Raw genomic sequence first — 13,803 nt, 5'->3', positions numbered from 1 at the left:
GCAGCCCCTCCAACTGCGGCCCAGCCCCCGAGCTCTGGGATCGGCCCCCTCCCTAGAGGTGCTAGTGGCTTCCTGCTGGTGCCCGTCTCTGGGTTGCCTACCCTTCCTCTTGGCCTTTCAGCTCTCCCAGCCCCTTTGTAATTTGTCCCCCTCTAGGTCCCCCACTACTGACCCATGGGGGTGGGCTGCCCCTACTGGCCCTGGCTGTTCCATCTGCCTGAAACTCAGTGCTCTCTTCTTTCCCCAGTCAGACCCCAAATAAAGCAGACACCACAGCCAGGATTGAGGTGTTTCTTTATACAAAGGTAATCAACACCATGGGCCCATCGGCAGGCTGCAGCAGGCCCCACCGGCCGTCTCACCGCTCCTGGGCTGGAAAGTCTGGGGGTGGGGCTGCCTGCAGGGAGAATCCTGACAATATACTACACAAGCTGGGGGACTGCCAAGCACACCACTGGGAGCTCCCAAAGGACAGACACAGACACACGGACACTAAATAACCAAGCACTGCATACGATGACAGGAAGAAAGGCAGGGCTGCAGCCAGCCACTGGGGGCCACTGACGTCCAACGGGCTCTTCCCCCAGGTGCTCTCTGGGAGACAGCTCGGCAGGTGGCAGGAGCTCAGACCTGGGGTCAGGAACCCTGGCTCTGCCACTAAGAGCTATGTTACCACATAATACTTCACTTTCATCATCTGTAAACTGGGGATGATAAACTGTACCTCACAAAGTTGTCATAAGGATACACGAGATGAAAATAGGGGACTCAGCACGAGCCTGGCACATCTAGGTGTTCAGTAAATATATATATATATTCTTGTCAGGAAAGTCTGAGCTCAGAGAAGACCTTTTTCAGAAGGCTGAGACGTGAGGCAGCTTCCCTAGAAATCCTGTCAAGGCATCGGGACCCTTGAGCACTCCTTGGTGCCGGCAGCCCCTGGAGAGCCCAGAGCCCCAGAATACACTGACCCAGGGCAGCCGAGGGGGGCAGGGGGCTGGACCCCTAGGGAGGTACCTGCAGAAGCTGAGGAGTTAGGGGTTGAACCAAAATGGTTCTGAACATAACACAGGCCAGAGGCAGGCTGGTAGGGAGGCAGGGTGGGCATGTGCCCGGGGGCGGAGCTCGGGCAAGGGGCTCCTTTCTGGCTATTGGCGTGCTGCATCTGGGTGACAGGGTGGCCTGGAGACAGGTGAGAGTGGCAGCTCTGCGTGGGGTAGGAGCCGGGCACAGGATTCAGCCTGGAAGGGAGCGAGAGAGAAAATGGTCATTCGGCTGGTAAGGCCAAGACACACAGCAGCGCCAGTGGTCAGGCCACACGAGGGAACCTTGGGGTTGTTGTGCTGCTGTCTAAGGCCAGATGCTTTCGACGTGTCCTGTGACCGGCTCTAAGTACCAAGTGGGAGACAGGCTGCCCACTGAGGGAGGGGCCCTCACAGTCAACAGCAAGTCAGCAGCAGAAGGACCCGAGGCCTGTGACTGTGGCCACTTGATGGGCTTGCCTGCTCATAAACTAGGAGGGACGGGGACAGCAGGCTGTGCTTCTGTGTCAGCTCAGCCATTCCCTCCAAAGGGAGTGGATCCATCCCTGGGGTAGGGAGGGCACTAACGGAATAACGCAGGGCTTGATCCCAGGCCTTGCCTGGTGTGAGACTGTTTTTCACCCATGGCTCTAACACTAAAAGGCTAGTCTATCTCTGTGGAGTTGATGCAAAGCTGCAAGTACAGTAAATAGTCAGGAATGAAGATCCACAGCTGAACTCAGGCTGGTAGGAACCCCCCCCCCGCCATGATAGGTGTCATGAGCTGTCTGTGCTGAGGTTAAACCTTGTCACCCCACCCCCACCAACACATGTGGCTGGGACTAGGAATGGAGACAGATTCTAAAGGTTTTGGTTCTCTGAGGTTCTGACTACGGAGAGCCAATGTTAGCGTCACTGAAGTCTGTGCAGGTATTGGGAGAGTTAGGTGATGGGGTGATAGCTCGCTCTTAATTTCAATTAAGACCTGACCTACACATCAGCTGCTTAAGTACAAATGCAGGACACCTGCTTCCAAGTGGGATTTTTAAAGCGCATAGAAGCTTTGGCTGACCAACAGCTCACCAAGTTTCCAGGGAGACACAGTTGCCAAAACAAACACGTGCGCTGTGACACGGCTGTGCCCCACTGTCAGGTCCTATCTGAAACATCATGTTCTGTTCCGGTGCCTGCAGGGGTGGAACAAGAGGCCACGGGAGGCACCCGGAAGGACCTGAAAGGGCTGCCAGCTCCCCCACCGAGACCTGCCCGCACTGGGGAAGCAGGATCACTCCTGGCACCAGGTGCCACGTTACAGGGAGGCCGGTTTCAATTCAGTGCAGAAGAACATTGTCAGGGCTGCCTTGGAGAGCGAGCTCCCAGCCACCAGTGTGTGTGTGTGCACCAGTGTGTGTGTGTGTGTGTTAAGGCCTTGCCAGCAGCTGTTGTAGAAGGGATTCCTTTTCAGGGTGGGAGATGACACCCAAGGGCCCCTGAAGTCCCCTCAATCCCAAGATTCTATGAGAACAACAATTAAAAGCCACAAAGCCACAATACAATGAATTATAAATTTAAACACTTCCCCCCAACATGAAGATCCCAGGAATGACATGTTAGAAGCAAAATGGGTGAGGTCTGCATTTCTGTTTCTCCCAGTCCCCCTCCTGCCTTCCAGAAAAAAATGGTCAGAGGGCCCTGAGCTGGTGGAGGCTGGGAGGGTCCATCTCCTGGGGGAAGCTGCAAGCAGCAGCTTCTCAGTCAACCAAATCCCAGCATGCTGGCCAGTGTGGAAGGAAAAAGCTACTCTGCAGCTGGCTGGCTGTCCTGACTTCCCGGTGCCTCCTTTCTTCTGGAGGGACTGCAGAGGGAAAGGAGAGCTCCTGGGCTGCGAAGCCTTGGCGTGGACAAAACACAGTGAGGAACACAAGGGGGAGGTGATGTGGAACGGGGGATGAGGAGAAGTACCCGGAAGCAGGAGGCCCTGCTCTAGACTGGGCTTGTCCACTGATTCTTTGTCACCTGGAGAGAGACACTTGTCCTCTTTGGGCCTCCTCTACAAAATGAAGGAGTGAGGCCTCGTGAGCTCTGGCAGCTGGCCTGGCCCTTTCTGTCTGTGGGTGAATGGGCCTGGGCTGAAGACAGCAGGCCTCACCTTATCTTGCTGGGTGGCCAACAACACCCTACCTCTCAGCTCCTGGGGGACTGTGTCACCTGCTAAGAAGTCTGGTCAGCTCCGTGGACTGTTTCATCTCTCATCAGTGCTGCACGGCGAAGCCCAATCTGACCGGTGAACAGTGCTCGTCAGCCGTGAGGACTAGTTACTAAGCTGGAGGGTCACTCCCTGTCTCAGTCTACCCACAAGTCACTCCAGATTAGGCTCAGGCGTCCTCAAATGCCTTTCCTTGCCCATTATTGCTCGTTCCCTACTTCAGACACAGCTGGGCAGAATTGACAGTGCTCAGAAGATATTTATGAGGAGATTTTGAAAGCCCCTGGGCCCAGGGCTGCCTACGCCCGGTTTCTTCTCTCCCCGGGGCACTGAGCCAGCCACACCCCCTACGGGCCCCGGAACTACTCTAAGGACAGGACGGAAGGGTTCTGTAACTTACTTCCGACTCTGGGCTGCCCTTCTTTCGGCCGAGGATCCTGAGATGTACTTGAACACCGATATCCTCCTCATCAGGCTGAAGGGGAACTTCTGGTCGAGCTTCAGGGCCACCCGCTCTGAGAGGTCGATGGAATAGCAGTAAGTGAGGCCATCTGAGGTCAGCACATTAAGTGAAATCGGAGGCATCTAAAGGGAGGCGGACTGGATGCTGTCCGCGGCCGTATTTGGGCCCACACTACGCCCCAGGGACCTTAACAAACTCAGTCTACCACAAATGCTGGCTGCAGTTTCAGAATCGGGGGAAAACCTAGAGTCAATGTTTCTACTGACTTTTCATCAGAAGGAAGGATCTGGGAACGGACCAGCAAAAGGGGATGGCAGAGGGGAGTTAACACAGCCCCTTTCCCTACACCAGCCCAGGCCTTCTCCTGAGCCCTCCTAACCCTGCAATCACAGTCCTAAACTGCACACACCAGGCAAAGCCACTTCCCTGCAGCCCATGCGGTAGAGTGGGCTGAGACAGGAGGCTGTCTCCATACTCTCCAAGGGTCTGACACCTTCTTGTACTTCTGTCCCAAATACAACGCACCCTGCCCCAGTGGGCTCAAGTGAGCTCAAGTGGGCCTCTCTGGCAGTGCTTGCCCCACCCTGTCACCACAGTCACCATCCCCAGTGGCTCGATGGCATCCTGGTCACCTGACCCGTGCCAGCTCACCAGTGCCTGGGCAGCCACAAAGGTTCTGAGATTCTGCCTTCATCCATCTTTCCAAAAAATATTTATTGAACATCTTTTATATGCCAGGAACCACGGAATAAGTAGTAAGCAGCAGATAAGGAATAAGTAATTGGAATAGAGTAAGTGACGATGAGTAGAAGTGGAGGGTGCCATGGAAGGCCACCCTGGGGGAGGCCCAGGAAGGCTTTCTGAGGAAGGGTGTGCATTATGAGTAGCAATAATGAGAAGAGAGGTGGTAGTGAAGAGAAAGGTGTTCCCTGAGGTAGTGCCCGTAACTGGAATCCAGGCAGGTAAGCAACACAGTTCCTTCCTGGGGTGGACCGTCTCCCTTCTTAGAGGTCGGTTGGCATCCCTGCATTAGTAACCCGAGAAGCTCCAGCATATTTCTACACTCCTTCTGAGTGGGGAGGGCAGCCTATTTCCAGATACAGATGAGCACCAATGCTACAAGGAAGTCAAAAGTTGGCATGGCTGGTGATCCAAGAACGATCTCAAGAATCCATTCAGCTTCTGACTCTTATGAAGTAACTAATACCAGACGAGTCCTCCCACAATAAACAACTGTAAACCAGGACAAAACAGATGAAACAATTGTTTTCAGACTTTGGACAACAAACACTGCAAGTCTGTGATCCCTAAGAAAAGGGAAACAAATGAAGTGAGCCCCCAAGATTATGTTGGCTTTCAGTCTGAAAGCACTTTCCAAACTGCAGCCCAGGAAAGGAGAACCCAAGCAGATGAAAGGAAATCTTGCAGAGCTGGAGAAAGAGAGATCATCACCGTGAGAGGATGAAGTGGATTTACAGAAGAGGAGGGAGCTGCTCACAGAAGGAGCTCCAGAAACCCACGCAGGGGTTCCCTGAGTCTTCAGCTGAATACGAAGGTGCACCTGCAGAGTCTGAGACTCCTCAAGCAGGGCCACAACAACTCCCGGGGAGCTGTGAGCTGAACAACAACTGGAGCTCACACAGGGCAGAACATGCTTGAGGTCCAGCCAGAGTGGAGAGACCTCAGCTAACACCCAGGGCACTCAGGGGACACCCCCACAAAGGCCACGTTTTAAGAGTGAGGCTAATTGAGCCACTGAATAAATCTAGACCCTCCCTAACAGAGCTTGAAGTTAGACTGAGGTTGGACTCCTACCCCACACCATAAACAAAAATTAACTCAAAATGGATCAACGACCTAACTGTAATGGCTAAAACCATAACATTCAGAAGAAAACGTGGGGAAATCTTTGGGACCAGGTATTAGGCAACGGATTCTTAGATATGACACCAAAAACATGAGGAACAAAGAGAAAAAAATAGACAAATAGGACTTCAAAATAAAAAAATTTCATGCATCAAAGGATGCTATCAAGAGAGTGAAGAGACAACCTATACAATAGGAGAAAATATCTGGAAACCATATATCTAATAAAGATTTATATATCCAGAATATATAAAGAAGTCCTACAAGTCAACAGCAAAAAGATAGCCCAATTTAAAAACGGGTAAAGGACTTGAATAGATATTTTCCAAAGAAGACATACAAATGGCCAACAAGCACATGAAAAGATGCTCAATGTCATTAGCCATTAGGGAAATGCAAATCAAAATCACAATAAGATACCACTTCACACCCGCGGGATGGTTATTTAAAAAAAATAACAAGTGTTGGTGAGGATATGCAGAGATTGGAACCCCAGGTATTGCTGGAGGGAATGTGTAAAGGTGCAGCCACTGAGGTTTTCCTCAGTTTGGCAGTTCCTCAAAAAGTTACTCTTAGACTTACTCTGTGACCCAGCAATTGCACTCTTAGGTATATACACAAAAGAGACTGAAATAGTTACCTGTATACCAATATTCACAGCAGCATTATTCACAGTAGCCAAAAGGTGGAAACAACCCAAGTGTCCACTGACAGATGAATGATGAACAAAATGTGGGATATCCATACAATGGAATATTATTCAGCCATAAAAAGGAATGGAGTTCTTTTATACATTACAACACGGATGAACCTGAAGACATCATGGTGTGTGAAATAAGCCAGACATAAAAGGACCAACATTGTATGATTCCATTTATATGAAATATCAAGAATCAGCAAATTCATAGAGACTGAAAGTAGATCAGAGGTTACCAGGGGTTAGGGAGAGGGGAGAATGGGGAACTACTGCTCAATGGGTACAAGGTTCAGATTGAGGTGATAAAAAAGTTTTGGAAATAGTAGTGATGGGGGCACAGCATTGTGAATGTAATTAATGCCACTGAACTGTACACTGAAAATGGTTAAAATGGCAAATCCTAGGTTATCTATATTTTACCACAATTAAAAAGAAAAGTAATGCTCATGGCTCTAGACCATGCAAATATTAGTAGTGAATATAAAAGTAAATTCCTCCCTGAGGCTATTGCCTCGTCTGTAAAATGAGAATGATGGCACCTTGTGCCAGTTTGAATGTATTGTGTTCCCCCAAACACCATTATCTTTGATGTAATCTTGTGTGGGCAGACCTATCAGTGTTAATTAGTTTGTAATTCTTTGAGTGTTTCTGTGGAAATGCACCCCACCCAACTGTGGGTGATGACTCTGATTGGATAATTTCCATGGAGGCGTTGGCCCGCCCAGTCAGGGTGGGTCTGAATTAAATTACTGGAGCACTATGTAAGTTCAGACAGAAGGAGCAAGCTGTTACAGCCAAGAGGGACACTTTGAAGAAAGCACAGGAGCTGCAGATGAGAGACAGTTTGAAGATGGCCATTGAAAGCAGACTCTTGCTCCGGAGAAGCTAAGAGAGGACAAACACCCCAAGTGCAACTAAGAGTGACATTTTGAGGAACTGCAGCCTAGAGAGGAACATCCTGGGAGAAAGCCATTTTGAAACCAGAACTTTGGAGCAGACGCCAGCCACACGCCTTCCCAGCTAACAGAGAGTTTTCTCGACACCACTGGCCATCCTCCAGTGAAGGTACCCGATTGCTGATGTTGTTACCTTGGACACTTTATGACCTTAAGACTGTAACTATATAACCAAATAAACCCCCTTTATTAAAAACCAATCCATATCTGGTGTTTTGCATTCTGACAGCATTAGCAAACTAGAACACACCTCACAGGGTTGGTGTAAGGCACAGAGAAGTCTGTAGAAGGCACTTGGATATATAAAGTATATGGTAGGCTCTATGTAAGGGCTTACTATTTGGGGTGAAAAATTGGGAAATAAGAAAAAGTTTAAAGAAAGAAATAAAAATTACCTGCAGTCACATACACAAGTTTCAAGCTGATGTGCAGGTAAATTAACAAAACTCAATGCTATTCAAAGGAAAACAACAAAATCAGTACTCAACAACATAGCATTCACAGCATCCAGCATAAAGTTTAAAAAATACCAGACACAGAAAGAAGCAAAAAAAACAGGATTCATAACCAGGAGGGAAATCAGCCAATTGAAATAGACCCAGAAATGACAGAGCTGATGGTCTTAACAGACAGGTACTTAAAACAGCCATCATAAATTTGTTCAAGTATTTAAAGGAAACGTACATAATGAAGGAACCGATAAGTAATCTCAATACAGAAATGAAAACCATAAAATAACCAAATGAAATCTCTCTTGCTGAAACATACAACTTGTGACTGGATGGGTTTAACAGCAGATCAGACGCTGCAAATGAACAGATCACTTGAACTTGCAGACAGGGTAACAGAAACTATCCAAACTGAAGTGCAGAGAGAAAAAAAGCTGGAAAAAAAAACGAACAGAGCCTCAAAGACCTTGGAGTAACATCAAGCAGTTTAACATATGTGTAATTGGAATTCTAGAAAGAGAAGAGAGAAAAGGATAGAAAAGACACTTGAAGAAATAATAACCATACATTTTTAAGATATGATGAAAACTGTAAATTCACAGTTCCATTATCAACAAAGTCCAAGGAGGATAAACACAAAGAAAACCATCCCAAAGCAGATAATGATTAAAAAGTTAAAAACCAGTGACAAAAAACCAAAAACAAACAAACAAACAAAAAACTTGAAAGAAACCAGAGGAACACAACACATTATGTAGAAGGGAACAATAAGATTGGTTGTCGACACAATGCAAGCCAGAAGACAAAGCAATCACACCTTTTGAAAGGGGAATGTAAGGTGATCACAGAATGCTAGAATACCACATTTGGTGAAATAAAGGCATTTTCAGACAAACAAAAGCTGACAGAATTTGTCACCAGCAGACATGCTATGAGAAATGTCAAAGGAAGTTCTTTAGACTAAAGGAAAATGATGTTAGCTGGAAACCTGGATCTATACAGAGGAATGAAAAGAACTGCAAAAAGCAAATTTGTGGGAAAATGTCCGATTGTTTTCAAATTTAAAAAAAAATCACCTATTTAAAGCAAAGTAATGACAATACATTGTGAGTCTGTAACATAAGTAGAAGTAAAATGTATGACAATAACACAAAGGACAGGAAGAAGGAAAATGGAAACACTGCTATACGGTTCTTACATTATATATGAAGTAGTTTATTATTTAAATATAGTCTGTGATAAGTTAAAAATGCATACTGTAAACCCAGAGCCAACCAACACAAAAATAAAGTGAGGAGATATAGCTAATAAACAAGCAGAGGAATAAGATTACACACTTAAAAGACAATCAATCAAAGTCAGGAAAACAGGAAAAAAGAACAAAGAACACTTAAGGACAAATGGAAAACAAACAAAACTGGCAGACTTAAACCCAACCCTATCAGTAATTAGACTACATATACATGGGTTACACAAATCATTTAAAAGGCAGAGATTGTCAGATTGGAGAACCACCAAATACTATGTACAAGAAACACTTTAAATACAAAGACACAAATACAATAAAAACAAACAAATGGGAAAAAGACATACCATGCAAGCACTAATTATAAGAAAGCTTGAGGAACTATATTACCAGACATTGTAGATTTCAGGGCAAAGAATACTATCAGAGATAAAGAGGGTCAATTCATAATGATAAAAAGGTCAACTGGTCAAAATGACAAAACAATCCTAAAAGTGAATGCACCTAATGATGGAGCTTCAAAATATATGAAGCAAAAACTGACAGAACTGAAAGGAAAATAAGAAAAACCTACAATTTTAGTTGGCAAGTTCAACACTCCTCTCTCAGTAGAAGATTTGAACAACAACATCACCTGGACCTAACTGTCAAATACTGGGCCAGAGAAACAATTTTAAAGGACTGTAATCTTACAAAGAATGTTCTCTGATCATATGAAATTAAATTAGAAATCAATAAAAAAAAATCTGGAAAAACTAAATATTTAAAATTAAGAAACTCACTTATAAACAACCCTTGGATCAAAAAAAAGATTGAAAGCAAAATAAAATAATATTTTTAAGTGAGTGACAATGAAAATACAACATATCAAAATTTGTGGGATGCAGCTAAAATAGTGCTTGCAGGGGAGTTTAGACCTTTAAAAATTTATAACAGAAAATAAGTGTTTAAAACCAATGATATTAAAACTGAAAAATAAAAGCTATGCTATCACCTGTAATTTATATACAACCTACCCTCATTAGCTCACAGAATCACAAATTGGAACAGATTTTTCGAATGTATCTCATCCAACCACCAACATTACTAATTCTGGTGTTTAAAAAGCAATCCACTTGGTATTGTAGAAGTTTTTTTCCCCCTTAACTGCCAGAATATTTAAATAAAGGCTGTCTAAGGTTTATCCCAAGTTTTTACCACCTATATGGTAAGAATCTGTCTTTTCCTCATTTTTTTTCTTAGAAATAAACCAAATCAAACAAAAATAAGAAAAAAACAAAAACACAAAACAAACAAACCTGTCTCCTATTCCTTTCATGGAACAACATGGGGTATCTGAGCTTAGGGGTATCTCAGATTCTTCCAGTGAAAACTCTTACTATAAGTGGTCAAAAGTGGTTTCTATCTTAGTTTACAAGGAAAAAAAATCAGAATATTTCACTAACTGAGAGTGCTAGGTTGGCTTGGAGAGACAGCTAGGTTGATATTTCCCAGATGAGGAAATTTTGGTCCAGAGAGGAGAGGTGACTTGCCCAAGGTCTTCAAAACTGACGCTAGAACCCAGGCTGCCTACATCTGAGCCCAGGACTCTGTCTCCTTGATACCCCACACCCTCCAAGCTGGTGCCCCCTCTGGCATGCCTCATCCTACAGTTCTCTTCTAGGAAGGATACATGTTATCCCAATCGCAAGTCCACAGACATTACTGAGGAAAGAGGTCTGCGGAATGAGCCAGGAAGCGCCCAGCAGGAGCCACGGCACCAGCACCGAGGGCACAACCACACCAAACACCAGTGCCCGTCTCATCCGGGAGCGGACGGAGCTGACCCCCAGCATGGCGAAAGCTACCGGGGTGAAACCTCTGGCATCCTCCACCTCCCCCAGCTTCGACAGTGTTGTCACGGTCTCAAACGACAGGAAGATGATAGCAGAGAAGACGGCGAAGACCAAGGTGAAGAAGCAATGGCGGACGGTGCCCACGCTTCTCTCAAAATTGCCAGCAAAGCGCCAGATGATGATAGCACCGCAGAGCAGGGAGACAGGATTCTCATAGACAAAGATGTAGGTCACCAGCCTGTAAACTGAAGAGGGAGCAGGGTTAGAGACCTGCCAGTGGGTTGCTCTGAGGAGGGAAAGCCAGGTTACCACCCACTTAGGAAGCAGGGCAGAGCACCAGAGCCAGTGAAAACCGGTCAGGAACCAAGACAAGGAGAGGGAGGCAATAATGAAGGAATCAAGATTTAAAAAGCAAAGGCATGAGCGTCTAATACCTGCTCTTTCCCCGACCTGGGGTGAATCCTGTCAGTGACTGGCTTCCAGGTGGGGAGAAAAAGAACACTTTTTAGCCCCGGGTGGTCTTTGAATTTGTAACGTGCTTTATAATCCTTTTTTAAGTTTTAATACTGACCTACCTCATAGGGCAGTTTGAGGGTTAATTAATTGTAACAGCTTCAGGGTGGACTGAGTGGGTGAGGCACTTAACACTCAGTGTACCAGTCTCCTTGGCTGTAATCCTGACCTCTCCTTCCATAGTGGCTGTTCAGAGGAAGAAAAAAAGGGATGAAGAATTACATTGCACCTCTAAGGATTACAAAACTATCATTAATGATAAGAACACGGAAATCAGGAGTCTTCCTTGAAAGTGCTTATCTGATCTTACAGGGAGAGCGATCATTTATAGACAATAAGATGGCAGAGAACTCTACTTTTATTTATCTAAAAGCTATTATCGCTTATGTACTTGTACATTCTTGCAGGCAAAAAAAACTAAACTGAAGGAAGTAGCTTAGTAAACTGGCAGTGATAACGGGCTTGGGAGGCTAAAACTTGACCTGAAGAGGAGTCTTTGCTCCATCATTTCCTGGCAGGCTAAACTCAAGTCAAGTCACAGCCCTTTGGGCTGCAGGGGCCTCATTGTAAAGTAAGAGGTTTAGACTTGACACCTTTAAAGCCCCTTATGGATCTCCTACTCACATGCCTACAGACCCCATGCCAAAGGAAATGGTGAACTAAAGAAAAAAAGGGAGCTCTGTTTAAGCTGGTATTTGGCATCCGTCTATGAGAAGGTGCTGTGTGTTTCTAAGATGGGGGAATAGTGTTAGATCCTAGCAGGGAAGCAGGCTATGGGCCATATACCTTGGTCAGGTTGTCTCAGTAAGGCTTCATTATCTGAAGGGTACTTCATTATTTGCTGAGTACTTCCAAAACTAAAATTCTAAGTATGACTGTGAAAACATTCCAGAAGCCACTCTTTATGACGTGGTGGGATTATATACCCTAAGCCTCCAATTCTAAAACATCACACAATAAAAAGAAAAATCTGGGTCCCTTTCTCAGCTGTGTGACTTGAAAGCTCTACAATTCTCTGCACTGAGTCTCAGTCCCCTCATTAAAAAAAAAAAAAAGGGTCAATAATAAAGTCTCTGGCCTGGGGTTGTGGTGAGGATTGAATGAGAATAATGCATGTGAGAATGCTTTAAAAAATGGAAATCTCTCCTTTTCCTCCCTGAAAAACAATGGAGATGAAACAGACTACAAATGTCTTTTATGAGCAGATGTTTATATTTAAATTTTGGTCTGCAAAATTTTTCCCCCTTAGAGAAAATAAAGGCCTCTCCAAAGGCAGATGACACTCCCCCCCCATCCCCACCCCCATGTGCTGGGGATTTTATACCTTACAAGATAAGGTATAAAACCAAGAAGCAGAAGAAAACCCAAACCCCAAGAGGACAGGAAGCTTATAGGGATAGCAACTGACAAGCTCAAGTGTTTTGATGAAGGTGGAAGAAAAGAAAAATTTTTGAGTGGGGGTAGGCCTAAGGCCGGAGTAAGTGCGTATGTGAAAAAGGATGGGGGAAGGAAAAATGGTTCTCCTCGGAGAGCGAGCGTCGGTGAATGGAAGATGGAGTCGGGGCTCTGACCTGGCTGGTGGCGACAGGGAAGGGGGCACATTCGGGCTGGGAGGGATGACTGTGAGGACGAAGATGAAGCTCTGAAAAGACAAAGACGTGGATGACGGGAGAGCAAGAGCCCGGTTCTCCGGATGGGGAGAATGGCGATGCGGTCGGAGACAGGTGCACTGGAGGTGAGGACTGACGGGGCGGGGAGGCCGGCACGCGGGGACAGGCGAGGTCCGAGGCCCCGGGCCCGCACGGAGACACCTGGCCCCGCACGGAGGTGCCGACCCAGCACCTGCTCACCTTGCCAGTTGCGCAGGGCCTCCGACCGCAGCGAGAGGCCCGAGGGAGCCAGCGGCGGCTGCAGCAGGAACAGGCGGGGCCCGGACACCAGCAGCGAGAGCAGCGCCGTGAAGAAGGTGGCGGATGGCACCTCGGGACACAAGCACCAGACCCGATACCCGGGCCCCGAGGCCGCCGCAGCCGCCATGGTTCCAGCGCTTCGCCTCCGCACGATCTGGCCTGCGTTCCTTCCGCCTCCCAGAGGCTGTCTCCCCTGGCAACAGCGCCCGGAAGCCCCGCCTCCCCGGGCTCCGCCCCCGTCCCGAGCTGCCCAATCCGGTCGCGCCGACCAGCTGTAGGCCAACCCCCGCGCGCCAGGAGGCGGGAAGTCGAGCTCCTGGCTTTTGGGTGTTGCGTGTCTGCGGCCCGGCCCGAGTCCTGTCTCGAATCCGTTTCAGGACATCGGGTCTTCCAATTCGGGTTTTGAGTTCATCGTCTCCCACTCTAGATACCTCAGGATTATTGTGCCTAACGGTTTACGGAGCGCTTCCACACACACACACACACACACACCCCATCTGTGTTCATCCCATTTTACCAATGAGGAAACTGAGGGAGCTCTTTGGGTAACACATGGCAAAGAAAGGAACAGAACTCAGGTCCTCCCGTTAGAACCTGGGATTGGCCAAGGGTACAGGCGGGATCGGAGAGGAAGAGGCGG

At 47.0% G+C, this 13,803-nt stretch overlaps 1 protein-coding gene across 2 annotated transcripts; it reads right to left on the bottom strand.

Annotated features, from left to right (window-relative positions):
* Positions 1-277: 277 nt before the first annotated feature.
* On the bottom strand, positions 278-13,361 carry RHBDD2 (rhomboid domain containing 2). Of its 2 annotated transcripts, XM_037814983.1 has the most exons (4): positions 13,104-13,361; positions 10,578-10,985; positions 3,629-3,779; positions 278-1,241 (listed from the first exon to the last, which is right to left on the bottom strand). In XM_037814983.1, exons 1-4 carry the CDS (start codon positions 13,288-13,290, stop codon positions 896-898), a joined length of 1,092 nt encoding a protein of 363 aa, XP_037670911.1. In that variant the 5' UTR covers positions 13,291-13,361; the 3' UTR covers positions 278-895. The 2 variants fall into 2 exon arrangements, with proteins under 2 accessions (XP_037670911.1, XP_037670912.1); XM_037814984.1 differs by lacking the exon at positions 10,578-10,985 and having other exon boundaries at positions 3,629-3,743; positions 13,104-13,360.
* Positions 13,362-13,803: the final 442 nt, after the last annotated feature.

This window comes from Choloepus didactylus, chromosome 21 (assembly GCF_015220235.1).
Source record: "Choloepus didactylus isolate mChoDid1 chromosome 21, mChoDid1.pri, whole genome shotgun sequence".
NCBI lineage: Eukaryota > Metazoa > Chordata > Mammalia > Pilosa > Megalonychidae > Choloepus > Choloepus didactylus.
Note: the sequence above shows the minus strand (reverse complement) of the source record. Positions and strands in the feature narration are given on the sequence as shown.